Source organism: Anomaloglossus baeobatrachus, chromosome 11, assembly GCF_048569485.1.
Source record: "Anomaloglossus baeobatrachus isolate aAnoBae1 chromosome 11, aAnoBae1.hap1, whole genome shotgun sequence".
Taxonomy (NCBI): Eukaryota; Metazoa; Chordata; class Amphibia; order Anura; family Aromobatidae; genus Anomaloglossus; species Anomaloglossus baeobatrachus.
Window position 1 is genome coordinate 103,674,167 of NC_134363.1, and position 23,373 is coordinate 103,697,539.

A 23,373-nucleotide genomic window follows, 5' to 3' on the forward strand; every position below is an offset into this window, starting at 1 on the left:
ATAAGGTTTAGGAGTGGACCCGGAAATAGTATGACAGCTGCACGGTAATTTGGTAAGTATAATTGTCCTACTTTAATCCCTATTTTGCTTCCTTTTGCAGCCTCTTAGCCCTTTATCTGGGGGAGCCGAACCAGAACAGTAACAAAGACTTCCCAGTTCAGGTTCGCCCATCACTATGACTAAACAGAAAGAATCTGCTTTACTATCCATAACAATCAATCGCAGCACAGCTTTCACTTCTTATACTGCTGAGGTAAAATGAAAGCTAAGCTATAATTGGATGCTATGGACGCCAGCGCACTCTTTGGAAGTTGGGTTAAGGAAATCTTCTCTGCCCACAACAAACACCGCAAGAACAGTGGCTGTCTTCAGTTGCTGCGTTGAGCTGACAGGAGCGGCGGTGTCTTCTGCAGCGCCTGTCACCTCCATGTAGCAGAGCTGGATGTGATGCTGGACCTCCGTGGATTACGCCGGACATGGAGGGCTTTTTCAGGCTGAATAAAGTGGTGAATGAGGGTATTTGTTAGTGGTTTTTATTGCAAATAAAGGATTTTTTCGGGTGTGTGTGTTTGTTTATTTACTGTAACTTACAGATTAATCATGGAAGGTATCTCGGGGAGATGCCTGACATGATTAATCTAGGATTTAGTGGCAGCTATGGGCTGCTGCCATTAACTCCTTATTACCCCGATTGCCAACGCACCAGGGCAAATCGGGAAGGGCCGGGTACAGTCCCAGAGCTGTCGCATATAATGTTTGCGGCAATTCTGGGCGGCTGCTGGCTGATATTGTTAGGCTGGGGGCCTCCCCATAACGTGGGGCTCCCCATCCTGAGAATACCAGCCTGCAGCCGTATGGCTTTATCTGGCTGGTATTAAAATTGGGGGGGAACGCACGCCGTTTTTTTAATTAACTTATTTATTTATTTCTCTGCTCCATAGTGACACGCCCACCGGCGGCTGTGATTGGTTGCAGTTAGACAGCTGTCACCCAGCGTGTGGGCGTGTCTCACTTCAACCAATCATATTTGCCAGTGGGCGGGGAAAGCAGGGAATACGAGATTATTTAATGAGCGGCCGGCATTTTCAAAATAGTAAAAGCCGCCGAAGCTTTTAGAACAGCAGTGCAGCGCTGCGCCGGAGATCGGGGAACGGTAAGTATGAGAGAGGGGGGGAACTGACCGACAGACAGCGAGAGGGACAGATAAGACAGAGAGACTGACCGACAGACATAGAGAGAGACCGACCGACCGACCGACGGACTGAGGGAGAGAACGACACAGAAAAAAAAAAAAAAAAAAAGACCGACATCACATGAAAAAAGCACAAAACGTACACGGAGCATACAGAGATGCGTCCGTGTCACTTAGGCGTGCGCACAGGCCCATTGAGTTTCATTGGGTCCGTGTGTGCGTGTTCCGTGTTGAAAACGGACATGCTTCCGTGCAAAACGGAGACACAAACGTAGCACGCACACAGACACATGGACCTTAATGAAAAACGCACGTGTCCTCAAACATTAAATAACATTGGTGCACGTTTGTCCGTGTCTCCGGTATATACGGAAATGGACCAAACTCGCACATGTTTGACGGATGTGTGTTGCAGGCCTTACATAGTGCAGAGTCTGCTGGGTTCAATCGCATATTGCTGTTTTATCACCTGTGCGGTTATCACTTATATATGTGAATATTTATTATTTGTGCAGGTCTTCTATGTATTACTGCATGTGTAGGCTTTCCACTCTAATAGCATTACCCTTACCGTGACAAGGGATTGTTGATATTCATTTTTTTTTCTATTGAAGTTATACAATTGTGGGTGCCTGGTTATGGCAGTGTGTTTCATGTTTTAATTGTTTTTATATTGCACAAGTGTACTTTAAATAAAGGTTTTGTCATTTATATATATAGGTTGTGCTGTCATTTGCAATGTCTTTATCTTCTCGATAAAAAAAAAAAAATAGCCGTCACTGAGCTATAGATCCCAAAAAACGAAAACGCGACGGTTTTCGGAAAATGGAGCAAAAAGTGCGCCACTTTTTTTTAACAAATGTCTGAATTTTTTTTAACCTCTTAGATAACAGTAAACCTATACATATTTGGTGTCTGTACCGACCTGAGGCATCACACCGACACATCAGTTTTACCATATAGTGAACACTGAGAATAAAATATCCCAAAAACCATCATGCAATCGGAGCTTTTTTTTGCAATTTTTCCGCACTTGGAATTTTTGTGCCGTTTTCCAGTACACTAAATAGTAAAACTTATGGTTTCATTTAAAAGTACAACTTGTCCCGCAAAAAATAAGCCCTCATATGGCAAGATTGATGGAAAAATAAAAAAAAAAAAGTTACGGCTATCTGAAAAAGGGGAACAGAAAACAAAAACAGAAAATCGCCCAGGGTAATGAAAACAAAAATCTTTGGAAACGTGTAAAAAAAAATAAAAAACAAAAAAGTTGTGGCTTGTGTCGCCATTTTCTGAGACCCATAACACTTTCATTTTTCAGGATCTGGGGCTGTGTGAGGGCTTCGTTTTTGCCCCCTGAGCTACTTTTTACGGATACCATTTTGAGTTAGATATAAAGTTTTGATCACCTAGCATTGTATTTTACCTTAATGCTGCAGTTGGCAAAAAAAACAAAAACAAAAAACAAAACACGTCATTTTGTGGTTTCAATTTTTCTCTCTATGTTGTTTACTGATCTGATTAATTTATTTTAGATTTTCAGAATATTGGATTTTTAAGAAAGCAGCGATACCAAATATGTGTATATTTCATGATGTTATTTTTAATGGGTTAAAAGGGAGTTGATTTGAACTTTTTTTTTTCATACATTTAAACTTTTTTTTTTTTTTACTTGCTACTGCATTTCTTAAGGCCCCTTTACATGCAATGATGGATCTAACAATATATCGCCGGGGTCACGGATTCCGTGACGCACATCCGGCATCGTTAGCAACATTGTTGCGTGTGACAGCAAGGAACGACCGTTAACGATGGAAAATACTCATCTTATTATCCATCGTTGACACGTCGTTCCTTTTGAAATAATCGTTGATTTTTGAGCACACAGGTTGTTCATCGTTCCCGAGGCAGCACACATCGCTACGTGTGACACCTCGGGAACGACGAACACAGCTTACCTGCAGCCGCCGGCAATGAGGAAGGAAGGAGGTGGGTGGCATGTTATGGCCGCTCATCTCCGCCTCTCCACTTCTATTGGGCGCTTGCTTAGTGACGTCGCTGTGATGCTGCATGAACCGCCCCCTTAGAAAGGAGGCGGTTCGCCGGCCACAGCGACGTCGCTAGACAGGTAAGTAAGTGTGACGGATCCAAACGATTTTGTGCGCCACTGGCAACGATTTGCCTCTGACGCACAAACGACGGGGGCGAGTGCTTTTACCAGCGACATCGCTAGCGATATCGCTGCGGGAAACACCCCCTTTAGTCTCCTCAGGACGGCCTCAGCACTGCTCTGTATAGCGAAAAAAACCATTTCCTATGAACAGTTAAATGCCGGCTTTCATAGAAGTATCATAATGACAAGTACGGGGGGTCTTCAGCTGACCGTCAGCTGTCATGGCAACCCATTGGCGCTCTGCGATCACATCATAGGCCAATGTGCATGTGGAATGACAAATCCCCCTTACACTGGCATGTGTTAAATGCCTCTGCCAGAGATTGACAACTGCATATAACAGGTTAACAACTGCGAGCCGATTTCCACTCCACCCGTGGCTGTTAAAGGTTAATGATGATCATACGCTGGGAAAGATATGGGCTCAGTGTGCGAGCCTGCATCAAATTCAGGGAGCAGACATGTGACGTGATCATGTCAACCCCTGATAGAATTAGTATAAGTATTATACAAACTAATCACCTTGTATCTTGCAGGACCTGTGTGATGCCATACCCATGTGACCTGGTATCCAGCTTTGTTGGCTGAGGCCCCGCCCCTTCTGGTCACATGGGTATGACCTCACACAGGTTCTGCAAGTCAAAAATTAAATCGATTGTATAATACCTATGCTAATTTTAACAGGAGAAGGGGATAACTATAAATTCCTCCCAGGTATTATCTGATCCTCAGCTGCTGTCACTCAACAAGCAGCTAATTTTATAAACTTTACTTTTTTGGATTTCAAAACCTAAACATCCGAGCTCAGCACTACAGGTATGTATAGAATCAGCCTGATAGTGCCAGTATAGCACTGGATTTAGGTTATTATAGGAAAATACTGGTGATCGGTTCCCTTTAATATTATTGGCCTGAAACGTCAAACTGGCCTATCCCTAGAGCTCCTATTTGTACTGTGCACTATATGACAGTATATTACAGGGTGCCAGGGCTGACAGACTTAGGTTTTATTGTAAGATGTAAAAAAAGGAACAAATAAGTTCTTATCTTCATAACATTGTCACACAGTGTGTAGCAGGGTTGTGACATGAAGACTATCTTTTGGGCTCAGCTCTGACATACAGGCGTATTCTGCACCAAACATGGCAGGGGCAGAGATCATGAGGAATGATGAGAATTGCCCAATAAGGTACTAACACTACAACAAATTATCACACATTTTCAAGATACATTGGATCATAAAATATTAGTGTTTTTTGTTAATAGAAATGTGTTTAGAGAAAGGTTCATACATGCAACCATGATAGAAAACCTGCCTGTTGATAAAGCTGCAAAATAGGGTGGTCACAGAGGGGTTCACTGCCGCAGGCATCACCGCTCCGTATGGATATATACAGATCCCCCCCAATGGTGACAACATAACTGGGCCATTGGGGGTCCGGCTATCCAGACCACCCCCACAGTAGAAATAGAGGTAGAAGTGGGGGTGGCCCCCTACTCAGCTCTGCCTCATCCTTTTTGGCTGCACTCCTATATTATAGTCTATGGAAAAGTTTAGTCGCTCAACAAGCTCATATTAATATTCCATTTAGTAACTAGTTGGAAGCCTCCATCATGGGCAGTGCTTGGTATAACTGCTCCAGCCACACCTCACACAGACAGAAACAAGGGTGTGAATTAAACAGACTTCAGCCCCAATTCATCAGAATGGTGTTCTGTCCTGGCATGAAAGAGCCTCTTCAGAAGGGAAGAGGACAGAAAAACTGGTGTCACCTATTGGGGGTAACAATTCAAAAAGTCAATATCAACTTTTAACGAGCCCTGCCACATCACTTAGGAGAAGACACCAAACCAGACACTGCATGTGCAGAGCAGCTCTGAAGTGGATGGGTGAGAGGCCTCTGTTGGGGGCGTAAGGGGAACGTATCTCCTTGTGGAGAGTTCCAAGGGGGCGTCAGGAGACTTATAGGCCATGCAATGCTTCTCTGGGAATTTATACATAACTAGCTGCTTCAGAGAGGTAGAGGACTGGAGTGATGCATATCTTTTAGCTGCTCTGTACCGACACATGAAATGTTCTCCATGTTCTCCTTGGTAGCACTTTGTAGCACTAGGCTCCTGGCTTCAAATCTGACTAATGACAACATCAACAAGGAGTTTGTATGTTCTCCTCGTGTTTGTGTGGATTTCTCCACCTTCCTACCACACTCGAAACCCACAGGGAAAGTAGATTGTGAGCCCCAATGGGGAGAGTGTTGTTGAGGTCTGTAAAACGCTACAGAATTTGATGGCGCTGTACAAGAAAAAACATAAATAAATAATCACTAGAGGACTTGTAAACTTGCTGCCAGGTAATCCAACCCCCACTGGAATCAGGGTCTCCTTCTCTACATTATGCTGCTTTCAGATGCCATAGCAAAAACCTGTTGACAGATTCCCTTTAAATGACAACATTTTGGTTACCAGCAGCCACCACTGTTAACCCCATAGCATCTTACTCCATTGCTCCCTCTAGTGGTGGCTGCAGACAGTAAGAATGTTTTAAATTTACATTTCGAAAGTGGATTTGGAGCTGCGCATTAAAAAAAGCAAAAGAATTCTGATTGTTAACAAGATACATTAACAAAATGATCAAAACAGAATATAAGACCTAAAAGTAACAAGGGGTTTAAAGGAGAAAATGCACTTTAAAAGTCTTTTAGATTTTCAGGAAAGTGGACCCCAAATACTCTAACATGAACAAGCCCAGCAGGTAGTTCCCCTCCCTGGAGCCAGTGCTGGCTCCCCGCTGCTGCTCCTATTGGTGTTTTGGTTGCAGTGATGATGTCACATCGATAGCTCTCATTGCCAGACACTGAGCTCAATGGCAGTCACCTACCTCCACATAGCTGATGAACTCAGTGATTGGCTGCAGCGGTGATGTGTGCATGCGATGTGATGTCACCGATGCATCTACAACCATGAACCCAAGCTGCAGTGGGGAGTTGGTGCAAGGTCCAGAGAGGGGGGTACCTCCTGCTGTGTATGTTATTTTAGGTATTTTTAAGTGTTTCGGTTCCACTTGCCTGCAAGTGGAAAAGCCCTTAAAAGTTCTAAAGTTCTCCTCAGGCTGTCATTTATATCATGCTCCATTGCCTTGAAATGCAGAGGTAGCGTGTGCACTGCTATATTCTAACCGGTAAAAAAGGCCCAACAGTGGGTTATATTCATTATCGGATTTGACTCGTTTATGTAAGTCATGGAGTTACTAACAACTAGTTGCATCTTTAAGACGATAATATTTCCCTAAAATGATGAATTTACAATGAATGAATGAATAAGGGTTGGAAGAATGGAAATATAGAAACACAGTAAAAGAGGTGCAGTAGGTAGCGCTCTATAATAAATAAGCCAGAAAATCACAAGACACACACAGATATTAGTCAGTGAGGAGGATGATCCTGAGCAAGCTCTCGAGGAGGTAAGAGCACGACACAAACCTGTCACATAGTAACTAAACACAAAAAGAGCTTCAGAAATGTAAAAGTAGCGCCAGAAAGGGTCCACTGCTGGCAGACTGACCCGCGTGAGCTGGCACTGCACTTGCTCCCTTAGCGCTTCGGGGCAATTATGGAGTTGTCTCTGGAGGTCATGGTGAGAAAGCTGAACACTCTGCATTTCCATCCTTTGCTGCTCCAGCTTCTCCCGCACCTTAATCCCGTGGGTTATCCAAAAGACAAAAATGGGGAACAGGACACTGCACTGTAACCTCAGCCATGCACAGCCATAAGATGTAGGACTTAATAAAGGGGTTCAGAGGGACAGATAAAACTAGAGAATGAAAGGGCGAAATTTCAGGAATATGAAGAGAAGAAGAAATAATATATAAAGTAGGAAGAGTGGATGACAGGGCCTCTCGGGTACTCACTGCCAGAGGACACTGCAACAGCTCTCTGTAATGGAGTAGACATCTGCGCCCCGTCTAAAGGAGTGCGCACTGATGCCAACACAACCCCTGACACACACAGCTCTGCTGTGCATCAGCACGGCCAGCGCCAGATCACAGGCAGGAGCAAGTCCCAACCCCCGGCACAAAACAGACTGGGGTCTATTCACACTAAGATGTGTAACATTGAGAATTTCCCAGCTATTCCCATTCGGTTATACAATATTGACAGTGTCAGATTTACTTACCTACAGCAACTACAGCATGCAAAGTGAAAAGGGATATTAGTAGAATTAATCGGGGTTAATAACAGATGACATTGTAAATACATACTCCGACATATATACAGTATACAGAGGTTGGAGGGCACAGACTACACCATACCCCTACATCCTCATCCGCTGGAGACATTAGCACATTTCAGACACTTATTTCTCTGCATATTTCACTTTGATATGTGCTTCCCTCAATTCAGAACAAAGTCACTAGAGAAATAATACGCGAGTCCTAGATAAAGGAGTAAACCATCAGATGGAAGACAGGAAAAATGAAGCATCGCAGAAAGAGAGAAAAATGGCGTCACCACATACGGAGTACAGGTGCGACCACCGGAGGAGACACGTCATGTACGCCAGGTACTCTCCAATGGCATTATGCAGCCAAACGACTGGTTCTCCCCTGGTATCGTTCTTATAAGGCCAGTAAGAAATCATGGTAAGTGCACGCAGTGTCTGTATACAGTATATGCTGGGAGCTTTTCCCGACGTATACTGCTTATTCCCAATGGCTGTCATTAAGCAGACCACCAGAGGCCAAGTGCGACTACAGATGACATGTTTGTTAACTGGAAAGTGTAGCAGACTGCATTTTCCTATACAGAGGGCCAGCAAAATATAGAATAAAAGATGTAAACATTTTTTACAATGTGTCCCCATGGAGGACCGATGTCTGGGCATCCCTCCTGACTGTGCCAGCTGTTTGCCGTAAGTGCCCATTAGTGGCCTTCAATGCAGTGTGCCCATAACCCAAGTCACATTAGCTGCCACTTATCTCAGTAAGTTTCATGCTGGCAATCAATGCCATTATAATAAAGGGGAGGGGGGCGCAGGTCCAAGCTCAGGGTCACGTGTGTGTTTCCCTGACTGCAGCCCCCGCAGATATTATATTGGTAACTGATATTACCAGAAGCTCAGAGTCTTCCAAAAGTACACTTATTAACTAATGACCGGCACACAAAGTACTGTATATTCTACATATAGCCATTTACAATGGGCGTATATATGTATTAACTGGAAGAGATGGGACCTAAGCCTTCATTGGCAGAATTCCACAATGTCAGTCGCAGCCATCTTGTAAGAGGTATAGCGGTGTCCCAAGTAGGGGAATGAAGGCTGGAGTGTGTTGGCTTTTGATATACCTATCCTTTTGTTCTTACTGGATATCAGCTGCCAACAGAGAACACATGCATGCGCGGCCCCAGATGTTTGGAGAGGGATGCGGGATGGTGATGACCATCTACCTGAGGATGACGGGTATCTGAAGTGTGCAACCACCCTACGATTTCCCGCCTTCTTAGACATTGGCTCCACTCCACTCGTAGAACCTGATGAATATGTAACTAAATACCTAATATATTGGCTTATTTATTCTCTGGGCTGCCTAATACCTGCACTATGTGAGGAAACACAAGAGGAGTTCAATACGCAAAGTATAGTCTTGATTGCCTTGTCTATTCTTGTACAACCAGCCATTGGCGGTGTGCAGTGGCACGGCACTAGGTCTAAGTGGCAAATGCTGACAAGTCTTCTCCATGGCAGTAGGGATGGGATAGTTGCCTAGAGATAGTGATGTATATGGGAGCCGCTCTGAGGTGTTCATTTTTCCATGCATTTTGTTAGATATCTGGCAGCACTAGATGGCACTCAAACAGGAAGGCTTATTGTATACATTGTTAAAGAGTTGTTGTCAGGCCTCTCTGGCAATGGAGGGATCCAATAATATGACCTATCTGTACGGTCTATTCATTAGCACAAAAAAAATAAATCACTTTTTATTTTAGTTGATAATAAATTCTCTTCCCACTCAAAGGTCAGAAAGGGGAAAGAGCCATCAGCAGGTGGAAAAATAGGGACAGAGAGGGAAAGAGGAGGGTGGTACTGTACTGGGCGGTGACGCTCCACTTTATCCGTTACCTTCTCCTTTTCCTTCTGGATGTTACTTTCCAGTGCACTCAGACTGTCCTGCAGCTGCTGCACCATCCTCTGCTCCTGCTGCAGCTGAGACAGCTCGGCCTCCTTCTCCCCCTGCAGTAGGGCGCGCTCCACCTCCGCCTACACAGACGAAGGACAAACACACGGGGCGGCTGTTAACAATGGCACCACATCTGCTCAGCTTCACAACTGTACCGATGACTCCATTACTAATGGTAACTTCACACTTTACAGATGTTGATTTTAAAAGTCTCCACCATGACACAGGACCATAGAAAGAACCTTTCCCGTATAAAAAAAAAACAAAACACCATGTAAAAACCTGAGCCTTAACCTTAAACCTTGCAGAGGGGACCGGGTATGAAAAACAAACTCAGTCATAGTCCGTCCATTCCCCCCCCCCCGGCACCATCATGAATCCAGCCCTTGCCACAGAGACTGGCAGCAGTACTGTCACCATTCCTTCAGCTGCAGAACCACCGCAGCCTGTGATTGACATTGAGAAGTGCCATCACAAAACATCCAACAATTATGCTCAAATCATCTGTACGCTGCAGTCAATCACAGGCTGCAGCGGTCATGCCAATGGTGGACCAGTGACAAAACCAACTCCTGTCTCTATGCAGAGCACGGAGCAGCTTGAGTTTGATCCACAAGGGTGCGGGTCTGAGAGTTTGTGTTTCACATATACAGTCCCCTCTGTAAAATTGTGGTTTGTGCTGACAAACCCTTCAAAAAGGATTGAAAAGTGATGACAAAATTAAAATCAGTTTTTCAAGCCACCATCCATGGATTTATTTAGCCTGGGGCACATATTCCATTTTTTTCCAAAATCATGACAATTGATGTTAAAGAAAACATAATAGACAAGATGCAATGTCCAGGGTGAACATGGGTATCAAGCTGCCCTTGTTCCTACAATGAAACAGAAGAAACATTGATCACAGCACAGCAAACGCATTAATCTGACTGATGGAGCAGGACACCGCACGTATGGAAGGACTCTAACCTCTTGGGCGCTCTCCTGTAATTGCCTTTCAAATTCCGTCACTTTGTTCTTCAGCTGATCCACACGAGTTAACGTCATCCTGCGCTGTTCCTCCAAACCAAGCAACTCACCAGTGACATCTCCAGGAGACACCGCATCTTCATGCTGGGGAGTTAAGAAGAAAATCTTCCTTATCTTACTAGCTCATTTGCTTAGATTAGGCACCATTTTACTCGTTTGTTACTTCCCATCTCATAAATTAGTGACGTGCCAATATTATAACCAATATATGTCTGACAAGTGAGGACCCCACTGCTGTGCAGCAAGGGTGCCTGAGAACGGACCGCATCTCATGGTGCTGTAAGTACAGGAGGCGGCTGCAGCGCCCTTCATTGACCATTGACTTCTATATCAGTTCCGAAAAAGTACAGCACCCGTGCTCCACAATGCTCATGTAAGTGACCAGAGCCCCACACGTGGGGCCACTTCTACTATGGCATTGGCACATGAAAGTCCTGGTGCCAGAAATTCTACAAGTCACACACTGAACACTTGGACACATTTACTATGTGTTATCACTGAGGAGAAAGGAGTAAGCCACAAGGCCGATCAAGGTTTGCCCTACATCTCTAGTCAAGGGCCACCGCCATACACATTAGATGGTCGGCAGACATTCATAGAATGTGTAGGGTCACCAGAATCCAATATCAAAACACTGCAGAACTTGCAGACATTAAAAAAGAGATTGTCCACTACCTTCGGATAGGTCATCAATGTCTGATTGGCCAGTGTCGGACACCCACTGCCGGCATCAGCTGTTACCTGTGCTGCCGGGGCAGCAGGAGGCCGTAAATCATCAGTTGCGGAGCTGCCGCGTCTACTGATAGTGGCCACGGCGGGTACTGCATATCCGCCTCCCATTCAAACCAATAGGAGACGGATGTGCAGTACCCGGCCGTGGCCCCTATCAGAAGACGGAGCAGCCCTGGAACTGAGAATTTCTGGCTGTCTGCTGCCACCGCCGATACCGAGAACCACTGATCAGTGGGGGACCAAGACCGATCAGACATTGATGACCTATCCTAAGGAAAAGCCATCAATGTAATGGTAGTGGACAATTATTTAAATACAGAATATCATCTTGTAATTCAACCACAGCGTTGAAAATTGAGGGACCAAGAGGACTGTCGATAGGAACTAATTTTCTAATAAGTGATTTTATAAGGAGTCTGTCACCCGCAATAATCAAATGTAACCATTTATACATTCAAGGATTATAAGGGACTTGGCACCCAGAAGAATCATACATGTTGTACAGATTTTAATTACCGTATTTTTCGGATTATAAGACGCACTTTTCCTCCCAGAAATTTGGGAGGAAAATGAGAGGTGCGTCTTAAAACCCGAATATAGCTTCACCTGGGGGTCCTGTCTGTGCGGCGATCGGGCAGCCGGGTGCCTGCGTGCAAGCGGCCGGGTACCTGTGCTTGGTGCGGGTGGCAGCCGGGTACCTGTGGCTGTGTGCGGGCGGCAGTCGGGTGCCTTTGCGGGCGGCAGTCGGGTGCGGGTGCCTGTGTGCGGGCGGCAGCCGGGAGCCTTTGCGGGCGGCAGTCGGGTGCCTGTGTGCGGGCGGCAGCTGGGTACCTGTGCCTCTGTGCGGGCGGCAGTCGGGGGCCTTTGCGGGCGGCAGTTAGTGCGGGTGCCTGTGTGCGCGCGGCAGCCGGGAGCCTGTGCCTCAGTGCGGGGCGGCAGCCGGGTGCCGGCTGCCTCTCTGTGCGGGTGGGCGGGCAGCCTCCTGGCTGCTACTCTGTGCGTGCGGGCGGCTGTGCAGCAGGTTGCCCTGTGTTACAGTGTGTCCGCAGTCCCAGTTTCAAATGATGGCGCCGGGAGCGGGCGCGTGCGCAGTTGGAGCTCTCGGATGAGTGCTCCATCTGCGCACACGCCGCTCTGGGAGTCAGCGCATGCGCAGATGGAGCCCTTGGATGAGAGCTCCATCTGTGCATGCGCTGCTCCAGGCGACATCATTTGAACCGGGACCGCGGATACCGCACCGGCTTACTGCACCACTCACCCACCGCTGCTGCCGCCGCCACCACAGACCCCGCCGCACCTGCATACCACGGACCCCGCTGCACCTGCATACCACGGACCCCGCTGCACCTGCATACCACGGACCCCGCCGCACCTGCATACCACGAACCCTGCTGCACCTGCATACCACGGACCCCGCCGCACCTGCATCCCACGGACCCCGCCGCACCTGCATCCCACGGACCCCGCCGCACCTGCATCCCACGGACCCCGCCGCACCTGCATCCCACGGACCCCGCCGCACCTGCATCCCACGGACCCCGCCGCACCTGCATACCACGGACCCCACCGCCACTGACCCGCCGCACCTGCCAGCACAACCTCTGCCTCCCGTGACCCCGCTTCACCTCCACTGCTGCCCCCCTCAGGTAAGACAACACCTGAATATAAGATGGACCCGAATTTTATTTTTTTACCTTTTTTATGTCTAAATTTGGGGTGCGTCTTATAATCCGGTGCGTCTTATAAAGCGAAAAATACGGTAATTATTTTGTTTTATACAGTATTTTTTATTGAATGTGTAAATGAGGAGCTTTATATGCTCTTGGTGTGGCCAAGGGTCTGGTGCAATGTTCCACCCCTTCAATTACCATCCTCAACTTCTCCCTTTCTGATGATTTACAGCGCTCCAAAGAGCGCTGGCTGGATAGACTCCTCAGGCCGGCATGTACTGACTGTACAGGTCACACAGTGTCAGTGTGTGCAGGACCCTCCTATACACCTTTCTTGGCTCCAGGTGATGCTCACTGCACACAGGATCGCTGATGCCGACAGGAGAGGGGACTACATTGGGCACACACTGACACAGCTACTGTCATTTCCCACTCCTGTCACTATTGGCCGCACATGGCTGTGCGATGCTGTGTGCAGAGAGTGGCCACAGCACACAGGACAGTGGAATCAGATGATGTCCGCACACTGACACTGCGTGAGCTTGGCTCTTACAGTGTCAGTGTGTGAAGCGGTGAGGATTCGATACTGGCAGCGCTCCTTGCACATCTCATAATCCTCACACAGGACGGAGAATGGGAATTGAGGCGGCAGACTGGTACACAGAGCATGTGGACACGCCAAGGGAGCACCAAGGTCACCGCATTTACTTGTAACATAACGATTTTTGCATAACACAAAAATATATGATAATGTGGATACAGGTATGATTCTTTTAGGGGCTCAGTCCACCTTATGACTATATAAATGGTTTCATTTGAGTATTGGTGGGTCAGACTCACTTTAACCAGTTTACATCAATGGCCTAAAAAAGCCCTGGGTCCATGTAGTGTAGGAGTTATAACATTGTTACAAGCATGTACAATGCCTTGCAAAGGTATTCATACCCAGTGAATTTTTCCACGTTTTTTTCCATTATAGCCACAAACGTAAATGTATTTTATTGGCATTTTAAATAATATTTCAACATTAAGTAGCAAGCATTTTTGAACCATAACGAATTTATACCTGGATTTCTAAACATTTTAAAATGAAAATCTGAAAATTGTGACGTTCATTTGTATTCAGCCCCCCCCCCTCACGCCCAAGTCATTAGCTTATAGGACCACCTTTGACTCCAGTCTTTTGGGGGAGGTCTCTACCAGCTTTGCCCAACAAGAGGCTGACGTTTATTCCCATTCTTCTTTGCACACGGCTCTAGCTCAGTCAGTTTGGATGGAGACGTCTGTTTATCAGCAATTGTCAAGTCTTGCAACATATTTTCAATGGGATTTAGGTCTGGACTGTGACAGGGATGTTCACACACACATTAATATGTTTAATCTAAGCCATCCATTGTAGCTCTGCAGTATGTTTTGGGTTTTTGTTCTGCTGGAAGATGAACCTACGCCCCAGTCTCAAGAGTTTTGCAGCCTCTAACAGATTTTCCTATAGGATTGCCCTTTATTTAACTCCATCCAATTTCCCATCTGGTCCCATTTCCAATCTGACCAGATTCCCTGTCACTGCTAAAGAAAATCCTCCCCCACAGCATAATGCTGCCTCCACCATGTGTGACGGTGGGGATGGTGTTTTCAGGGTGATGTGCAGTATTAGTGTTCCGCCAGACATAGCATTTTGCATTAAGCCCATAATGTTCTACTTTGCTCTCATCTGACCAGAGCACCTTCTTTCACATGCCAGCTGTGTCACCTACTTCTTATGGTTTGCTTTCAAAAATGGCTTTCTTCTTGCCACTCTTCCATAAAGGTCACATTTGTGGAGTATATAACTAAATAGTTGTCTTGTGGACAGATTCTCCCACTTGAGCTGTCTCTCTTCAGCTCTTCCAGAGTGACCATGGGCCTCTTGGCTGCTTCTCTAATTAGTGCTCTCCTTGCTTGGGATGTCAGTTTAGGTGGACGGCCGTGTCTTGGTAGGTTTCAGTTGTGCCATAATCTTTCCATTTTGGATCATGGATTGAACAGTGCTCTGTGAGATGTTCAGACCTTGGGATTTTTATTTTTTTTAATAACCTAATCAGGCTTTACTCTTTTCCACAATGTTCTCCCTGACCTGTCTGGTGTGTTCCTTGGTTTTCACAATGTGGTTTGATCCCTAATGTTCTCAAACAAACCTCTGAGGCCTTCACAGAACAGCTATAGTTATACAGCGATTAAATTCATTGCACACAGGTGGACTCTATTTACTAATTAGGTGACACCTGGAGGCAAGTATTCACTCAGGATTTTACATAAGGCCGCTTTACACACTGCGATATCGGTCCCGATATCGCTAGTGTGGGTACCCGCCCCCATCTGTTGTGCGACACGGGCAAATCACTGCCCGTGCCGCACAACATCGCCCAGAACCGTCACACATACTTACCTGCCCGGCGACGTCGCTGTGACCGGCGAACCGCCTCTTTTCTAAAGGGGCGGTCCGTGCGGCGTCACAGTGACGTCACTGAACGGCCGCCCAATAGAAGCGGAGGGGCGGAGATGAGCGGGACGTAACATCCCGCCCACCTTCTTCCTTCCGCATAGCGGCCGGGAGGCAGGTAAGGAGAGGTTCCTCGTTCCTGCGGTGTCACATGGAGCGATGTGTGCTGCTGCAGTAACGATTTTTGAGAATGGACCCCCATGTCACCGATGAGCGATTTTGCACGTTTTTGCAACGATGCAAAATCGCTCATCGGTGTCACACGCAACAACATCGCTAATGCGGCCGGATGTGCGTCACCAATTCCGTGACTCCAACGACTCAGCATTAGCGATATCGTAGCGTGTAAAGCCCCCTTTAGGTTTATCAGACTACAGGGGGCTGAATACAAATGCACGTTACAATTTTCAAATGAATATTTTTGAAGTATTTAGAAAAGTAAGTATCATTTCTACTACACTTTACAAATACTTTTTACTCTGTGTTGATAAATAAATTTGTGGGTGGAATGTTAAAAAATGTGGATAAGTTCACAAAGTATCAATACTTTTTCAAAGGCACTCTAACTTTGTGTAATTTCCACGTTTTTATTTTAATACCTTCATAGTCTTGAACATGTTTTTTCCCACAGAAGTTCTGACATTCCCTGGGGGCAATGACGCTGAGATGAGTCTACAGGCTTGACAAAGCCTTAACACTAGATCTATACTCTGATGACAGGTGAAATAGGCTTTCTTATCCAGAGAGAAAAAAAAAAAAATAATCCCCAAAATAGAAATACATTAGAATAAATGACCCCAGTCCTAGATATGTCAGGATGAATTGTTGTACATCTACATTTGCTAAAATTAGCTTTAGACAGTCTGTGGTCTGGGTGTGGTGCACGGAGAACGCACTGGTCTCATTTCCAGGTCAAATAACTCAAGGGTCCTATAGGGATGTTCTCCAGCATCAAAGGAGAGTAGTTAAACTTAACATTTAATCATATAGGATAAAAAAAATTGGTAGAATATGCAGATTATAAAAAAAAACAAAAAACAAAAAAACAACAAAAAAAAACACTATGCTTTTCAACAGAATCATAGTGGATTAAAAGGTTAAAGGGGTTGTCCAGACTTTCTCTATAATTTGTGTGTGTGCCTAAGCTGCAGGATGCTGACAGTTTATAATATACTCCCTGTCAGCATTCTGCACTGTTGCCTAGTTACCACATTTAATCATGTGACCTTTTCTCTCCTGATTCTGGAAGAGCTGCTCACACCCAGAGTAGAGTTTTCCTGTCTGGCAGAAACAGGTCGTAACCTCACAACTGAAGCCACGCTCAGTCTCTGCCAGATCCACCCCCTGAAGCTACACCCAGTCTGCCAGTCCCGCCCCTGAAGCCACGCCCAGTCTGCCAGACCCACTCCCTGAAGCCACGCCCAGTCTGCCAGACCCGCTCCCTGAAGCCACGCCCAGTCTCTGCCACACCCGCCCCTGAAGCTACACCCAGTCTGCCAGACCCGCCCCTGAAGCCACGCCCAGTCTGCCAGACCCGCTTTCTGAAGCCACGCCCAGTCTGCCAGACCCGTTCCCTGAAGCCACGCCCAGTCTGCCAGACCCGTTCCCTGAAGCCACGCCCAGTCTGCCAGACCCGTTCCCTGAAGCTACGCCCAGTCTCTGCCACACCCACCCCTGAAGCCACACCCAGTTTGTCAAACCCGCCCCTGAAGCCACACCCAGTCTGTCATAACCACCCCTGAAGCCCCACCCAGTCTGTCATAACTGCCCTGAAGCCACACCCAGTCTGTCACAACCGCCCCTGAAGCCACACCCAGTCTGTCACACCCGCCCCTGAAGCCACACCCAGTCTGTCACACCCGCCCCTGAAACCACACCCAGTCTGTCATAACTGCCCTGAAGCCCCACCCAGTCTGTCGTAACAGCCCTTGAAGTCACCCCCAGCCAGATTTGAAAAGTGTATAGAGTGTCAGAACGAGGCTCCATAGGCTTTGTTTGTTGAATTCGCTGGACTACGTCAAACCTGTGTGGGATTTTTTTTTTAAATTAAGTGGTGAACGAGGGAAAGTATCAGGGACTGTTTATTTCACTAAAGTATTTTTGTGTGTTTTTCCTTTTCATTACTAGACTACTAACTGGTGTGTCTGACACCTCTCCATTAATAACACCTGGGCTTGATGTCAGCTGTCAATTCACAGCTGACATCAACCACAAAAAAATATTACCTATATTTCCATCGCACCAGGGGAAAATCGGGAAGAACTGAGTCAAAGCACCAGAAATGGAGCATCTAGTAATGTGTCGCTTCTGGGGCAGCTGCAGGCGGATATTATTACGCTTGGAAGGGCCCAATCATACTGATGCGTAAGCGTGCTCGGCAATCGATCGAGCATCATGGGTGGTCAAGACACTAGATTGAGTATCCTGCTACCCAGGTGCCATGCTCTAGTCCCCACTCCGCAGTTTTCACGGCTTTTTTTCAGCCACTAAACATGCCAGGATTGCCTGACAATCACTGTAACGCCTGGGCCATGATGGCTACTGATATTACTGTGATTAGTCGGCTGTATAATGTCATCGGTTCTATATAAGACCTGGTAACACCATGCTTGGCGCACTGTGCTAGGAAATAGAGTAGGGAGACAGTTTCTGCTGGAGAAGGGACAGTGTGTTCCAGTGTTACAGGCCCTGCTGGTGCAACATTAAACCAACAATCTTTTTTAGAGCTAATTCAAATAGATTCCATTCTATACTAATACCACTTTTAGCGGCAATTAGTGTAGGGTTAACTTCTGGAGTAGGGATAGTGTATTATAGGCATGTAGGCATGGATTCTAGCCTTGCAGACCTTGCTGCTGCAGCCTAAAGCCAAAAGAGCTTTTTAGGCCTACAAGTATCCTATTCCCTATTAATACCGTTATTAGCTGCATTCAGGGAAGGGATAACTGCTGGAGGATTGATAATTTAGGTTTAGACGCATATAGCCTGGGTATATTGCTTTACAGTACTTCTATAGGTATACTGGTGCTGCAATATATCTGTATTGGTCAGGGCTCGGGTGATGTTATGGGACACGTGCTGGAGTAAGGCGAGGATAGCACACCGGGAAATACATTGATAGCTAGGGATAGATTACCGCAGGATGTCCGCCATCATCAGGTTGCGGAAAACCACAGAGTCCACAAGATTAAACAGCAATATTTACAGTGCAAGCAGCTCAGGATATGCAAGCACATATGTGTACCTTCTCCATTACCACTGGTCCACATGCAAGGCTTCCTCATTAATTGTGAGCAGCGAGCGTTTGACTAGACAGAGATGCGGGATGGTTATGCTGATAACGGCATCATTGCTGCTCACCAACTTGGTTGAAGCCTCAAAGTTTTGTTATTTGAGTGAGGTCTGCCGGATGACCATCTAAAACTTGTAGCTAGGGCCACATGATGACCATGTTTATATGGTGGAGGAGAACAAGAAAATTAAACAATGAACCGTATAACATGCACCAGAAAAAACACAAACAAAAAAAACCCAAAACTTTTTTGGGTGTTTAGGTTCTGTTATTGGCGTTTTTATATTTATTGGTGTAACAGGTATATTTATTTACTTGTTTGCCTGCTCAGTCACATTTTGGGTGCAGCTTTAAATACGTTCCTGCTGATGGCATTTCCTGCGGGTGATATTGTCATTTTGATGTCCAGCCATATTGTGGTTAGTTTCTGTCAGTCAGTGGAATACCAGCTAGGATATGACGCTCTGCTGTTTTGGTTCTCCACTCTGCACCTATCTTATATTTGTTGTCAGTAAGTAGGTGGCATATTCGTTAGCGATATTCACCTTCTCTCTGTTCTTTGTATTTGTGGGTTGTTTTACTCAATCTGGGATCACTTTCTACTTCAGCACACCTTCCCTTCTGTAGATAACTTGCACTCTGCTCTGCCCTCTGGGTACTTAGCAGGAATGTGAGGTGTTCAAAAGCCAACCAGGCAGCAATCAGGCCAGAGTTGCCATCATTTAGGGCTCATTCAGATGACCATTCCACTTGTCCAGGTCAGTTGTTTTGTTTTGTTTTTTTGTGGACCTACTGACAAGACCATGTTTTTAAAAACAGATCGCACACAGAAGTGCTTCCGTGTGCAATCCGTGTCTGTATGTCCATTCCGTAATTATGGAACATAATAAGGGCGGTGCTGGGGCAGATTGCTGACAGCCAATGAGGGCGTAGTGAGAGGGCAGAGGGCGGGGCTGGGGCAGATTGCTGACAGCCAATGAGGGCGTAGTAAGAGGGCAGAGGGTGGTGCTTGGGCAGATTGCTGACAGCCAAAGAGGGCGCAGTGAGCGGGCAGAGGGCAGTGCTGGGGCAGATTACTGACAGCTAATGAAAGTAGTGGGCGGGCAAAGGGTGGAGCTGGGGCAGATTCAACAGCCATTGAGTGTGTAGTGTGTGGGGCAGAGGGAGGGACTGGACACTGAGGCCAGGCAGGGCCAGTGTTTATTGTGGGGTTAGATAAACAAGCAGAAGGAGCTGCCAAGTCCGGTAGAGCCATCAGATAAACAAAGTGAGTGCAGGAAATTGGTAGAAACACAAACAGCATTTATAGAGGAGTTGTGTAATACAATACAGCACAGATTAGGGAAAAAAAATGACATTTGGGGTTGAACAACCTCTAGGTTTAAACTACTTTCCTTTGATTTTGGAGAACATCCCCTTTTGTACCATTGAGAGTTATTTGACCTGGAAACCAGACAGGTGCATACTCTGCGCACTACACCCAGACCACAGACTTTACCCTGGAAGTTTCCTGGGATACTTACCCCTAACACAGGAGGGCGGAGCTGAATTGAAACTTTTTTTATGTTTTGTTCAAATCTGTAACATCATAGGTGTAGAAATTAAATATCCACAGCTAAAAATCTACAAAATACTGTATAAATAGGAATGCTATTGTACTGTACCAAACCCCAAAACTCACAATCAGCACCAAAAACAAACAAAACACTAAAATTGGTGTGAATTGCCCTGTGGATGTATGAGACTGCCCCTGGTGCTACATCTTGTGATGTTACAATGAAGCGTAGGGCAGAGAATAGCTGAGGCTCCATATTGGTCCGGCACTTTGCCTCTCTACTAGGCCTACCTCATGTTGGGTGCTCTCGGTGCTGCTGTTCTCCTCTTTCTGCGTCTCCTCATCATGAAGCTCTCGTTGTGCTTTATTTTGGTTGCTGCTGGTTTCCAGGCTGCGATCCTTAGCACTGTCCCAGGATGGCCTCCTCGTTCCCAGAGATATAGGGCTGTCTAGTTTAGTACCCAAAGAAGGGAAGGCCCGTAATTCATCTAGCCGGGCCGGGCTGGTACATTCGTCAGTTTTACTGTACTCGGCACATAAATTAAGAATAGTTTCCAGTCTCTGCCGCTCCTGAGGACACAGAAATAATGGGATTAGGTGGAGCCCCCAACATAATCTGCAGTCACCTGTAATGTATCACGTGTCACAATACGAGAAGCAGAACATTGAGCAGAGATTTGCCACTATACAACTCTCAGTAATCACAGAGCATTTTAGGTGAACCGCTCTTCTGAACGTTCCTTTGGCAGGTATCCTACCACTACAAGTCAATTTCATCTGCTTTTTCTGGACCTGATCAACCAGAAAATCTAATAACCTGACAACAAACTGATAAAATAAAGACTCTTTACTACACTGCATTATTGTACTCTACTTTTCATTATTAATTAGCCCTTATGTCAGGGCTCGATAACAATAGTAGACCATCGCAAAAATTTGTAAAATTGAGCTCACAGAATTTCATTAACATAGTAAACCATATGGCCAAAAGTGTGTGAACCCCATCACACTCATAACTCTGCAGGTCAATATAAAGTTGAAATCTGTCAGAGGTAAAAAAAAAAAATGGCAATTATTAAGTCCTCCTCAGTTGTTAAAGACTCAAGGTCAAACTGCCTGAGTCTACAAATTAGGCTGGAGTCACACTTGCTAGTGCCTCGCGTGTAACTTGCGCGAGTCTCACATTGAATCACCCGTCATGGCCGCACACTATGCATACAGGAGCGTCTGAGCTGCATAGAGATACATGCAACCGACCCGCGCCTGTCAGGGGAGTGTGTGGCCATGCCGGGTTCTACCATGAGAGACTCGCGCGAGTTACACGCGAGGCACTAGCAAGTGTGATTCTGGCCTTAGATTAATACTCGTAAAGCACAAACACCAGATGTATAAAGTATATATGGATAATAATATTGTCAAAATTCCCAGCAGGGACTTATCTGCCAGTATCTGCAACAACCTAGTCCCAACGCGTTTCCCCCCTGGACTTCTTGCTGTTCATCAGGGGACCTTCATAGTACAATAGTCCAGGAACAAAAAAAACATCTAGTGGTGTCCATTCCAGGAGCACACAATACAAGTGCCTGGATAAAGTCCCAAGATTGAGACTATTTCATGCCCACAGTGGGATAATGGGACACTCCAACCTGCTATATTCTAAAGCCCCCGTCACATTTAACGACTTACCAGCCATCCCAAAAACTATGCGACCTGATAAGGATCGCTGGTAAGTCGCTGGGAGGTCGCTGGTGAGATATCACACAGTCAGATCTTACCAACGACGCAGTAACGATCAGCGACCTGTATAACGATCTCGGAGGGCGTTGGGACTGTGTTAAGAGGTGGTTGGTAGACGTCAAATACAGTGATGCGTCCTGCCCAGCAGGACATCACCTTTAAAGAAAATGGTCCAGACCGTTCAGCAACGACTAGCGATCTCACAGCAGGGGCCTGATCGCTGGTAGGTGTCACACATAACGAGATCACTGGCGAGATCGTTGCTGCTTCACAGAAACTGTGACGCAACAACGATCTCGTTAGCAATCTCGTTGTGTGTGATGGGGCCTTTAAGGAGATAAAAGCTCCCCATTTTTGCGATAAGGGCAGGGCCAAAAGGTCGGATCCCCACCAAATTAGCAAGTGATCATTTAGTCTGTGAATAAAGGAAACTTGTTTTAACCAGATCATCCCTTTAAAAGAACCTGTGTGTAATTAGTGAGGCTTAAACACCTGTCCATACAATGCAGTAATTATGGAGCTAGGCAAATATGCTGGTAATAGTGATCCATGTCTCCAAACATTACTAAAACCAAACAAATGGCCTAAATATATCTAATCTCAATAAGTTACATAAATACCCAAAAAGAAAACAAGAGATTGTCTTAAAAAATATATTTTAATTAAATTATTAGTCAAAGAACTACTTAAAACATACCGTATTTTTCGGACCGTAAGACGCACTTTTTTCCCCCCAAATGTTGGGGGAAAGTTGGGGGTGCGTCTTATGGTCTGACTATAGGGCTGCGGCCGGGAACGAGGGTGCTGCGGTGGAGCGGGTCATCGGGGGCACAAGCAGGCAGCAGCAGCGCCTGCCGTGACCACGTGGGCCCGCTCATTACATATGCACGCCCATCCTCCCGCCCATCTCTCAGCGCAGAAGCCGGCGCTGACAGGTGGGCGGGAGGACGAGCGGGGACGCGCGCATAGTAAAGAGCCGGTCCGCATGATCACCCCTGGCAACTACAGCCTGGAGTGATCATGTGCGGCTGTATTCACTGCCCCCCGCGCGTCATCATCAGCGCGGGGTGCAGTGAATCAGTACACTCACCCGTCCCCGTGAGTGGAGCCGTCCCCCTGCTGCACGCGATGTCTTCCTGTCTGTGCCGGTCAGCTGATCTGTGCTGGTCAGCTGATCGGCACAGACAGGAAGACATCGCGTGCTGCAGGGGAACGGCTCCACACACACAGATCAGTGTGCCAGAGAGGAAGATGTGATCGGTGCTGCAGGGAGTGAGGAAAAGGTGAGTATAAATGTTTATTTTTTTGCTCTGTGCTATAGGATACAGGCCATATACCA

At 46.4% G+C, this 23,373-nt stretch overlaps 1 protein-coding gene across 16 annotated transcripts in view; it reads right to left on the bottom strand.

Annotated features, from left to right (window-relative positions):
• The window catches only part of PHLDB1 (pleckstrin homology like domain family B member 1), a 365,610-nt gene that overhangs the window by 64,377 nt on the left and 277,860 nt on the right, over window positions 1-23,373 (bottom strand). For 14 of the 16 annotated variants that reach the window (XM_075328263.1, XM_075328255.1, XM_075328254.1 and 11 more), the window contains 4 exons: window positions 20,589-20,867; window positions 10,510-10,653; window positions 9,483-9,620; window positions 6,927-7,055 (listed from right to left, as the gene is read on the bottom strand). In XM_075328263.1, the coding sequence (XP_075184378.1) occupies window positions 6,927-7,055; window positions 9,483-9,620; window positions 10,510-10,653; window positions 20,589-20,867 (690 nt within the window). The remainder of the gene's footprint in view (window positions 1-6,926; window positions 7,056-9,482; window positions 9,621-10,509; window positions 10,654-20,588; window positions 20,868-23,373) is intronic. The other 2 variants (XM_075328261.1, XM_075328270.1) reach the window with 1 other exon arrangement.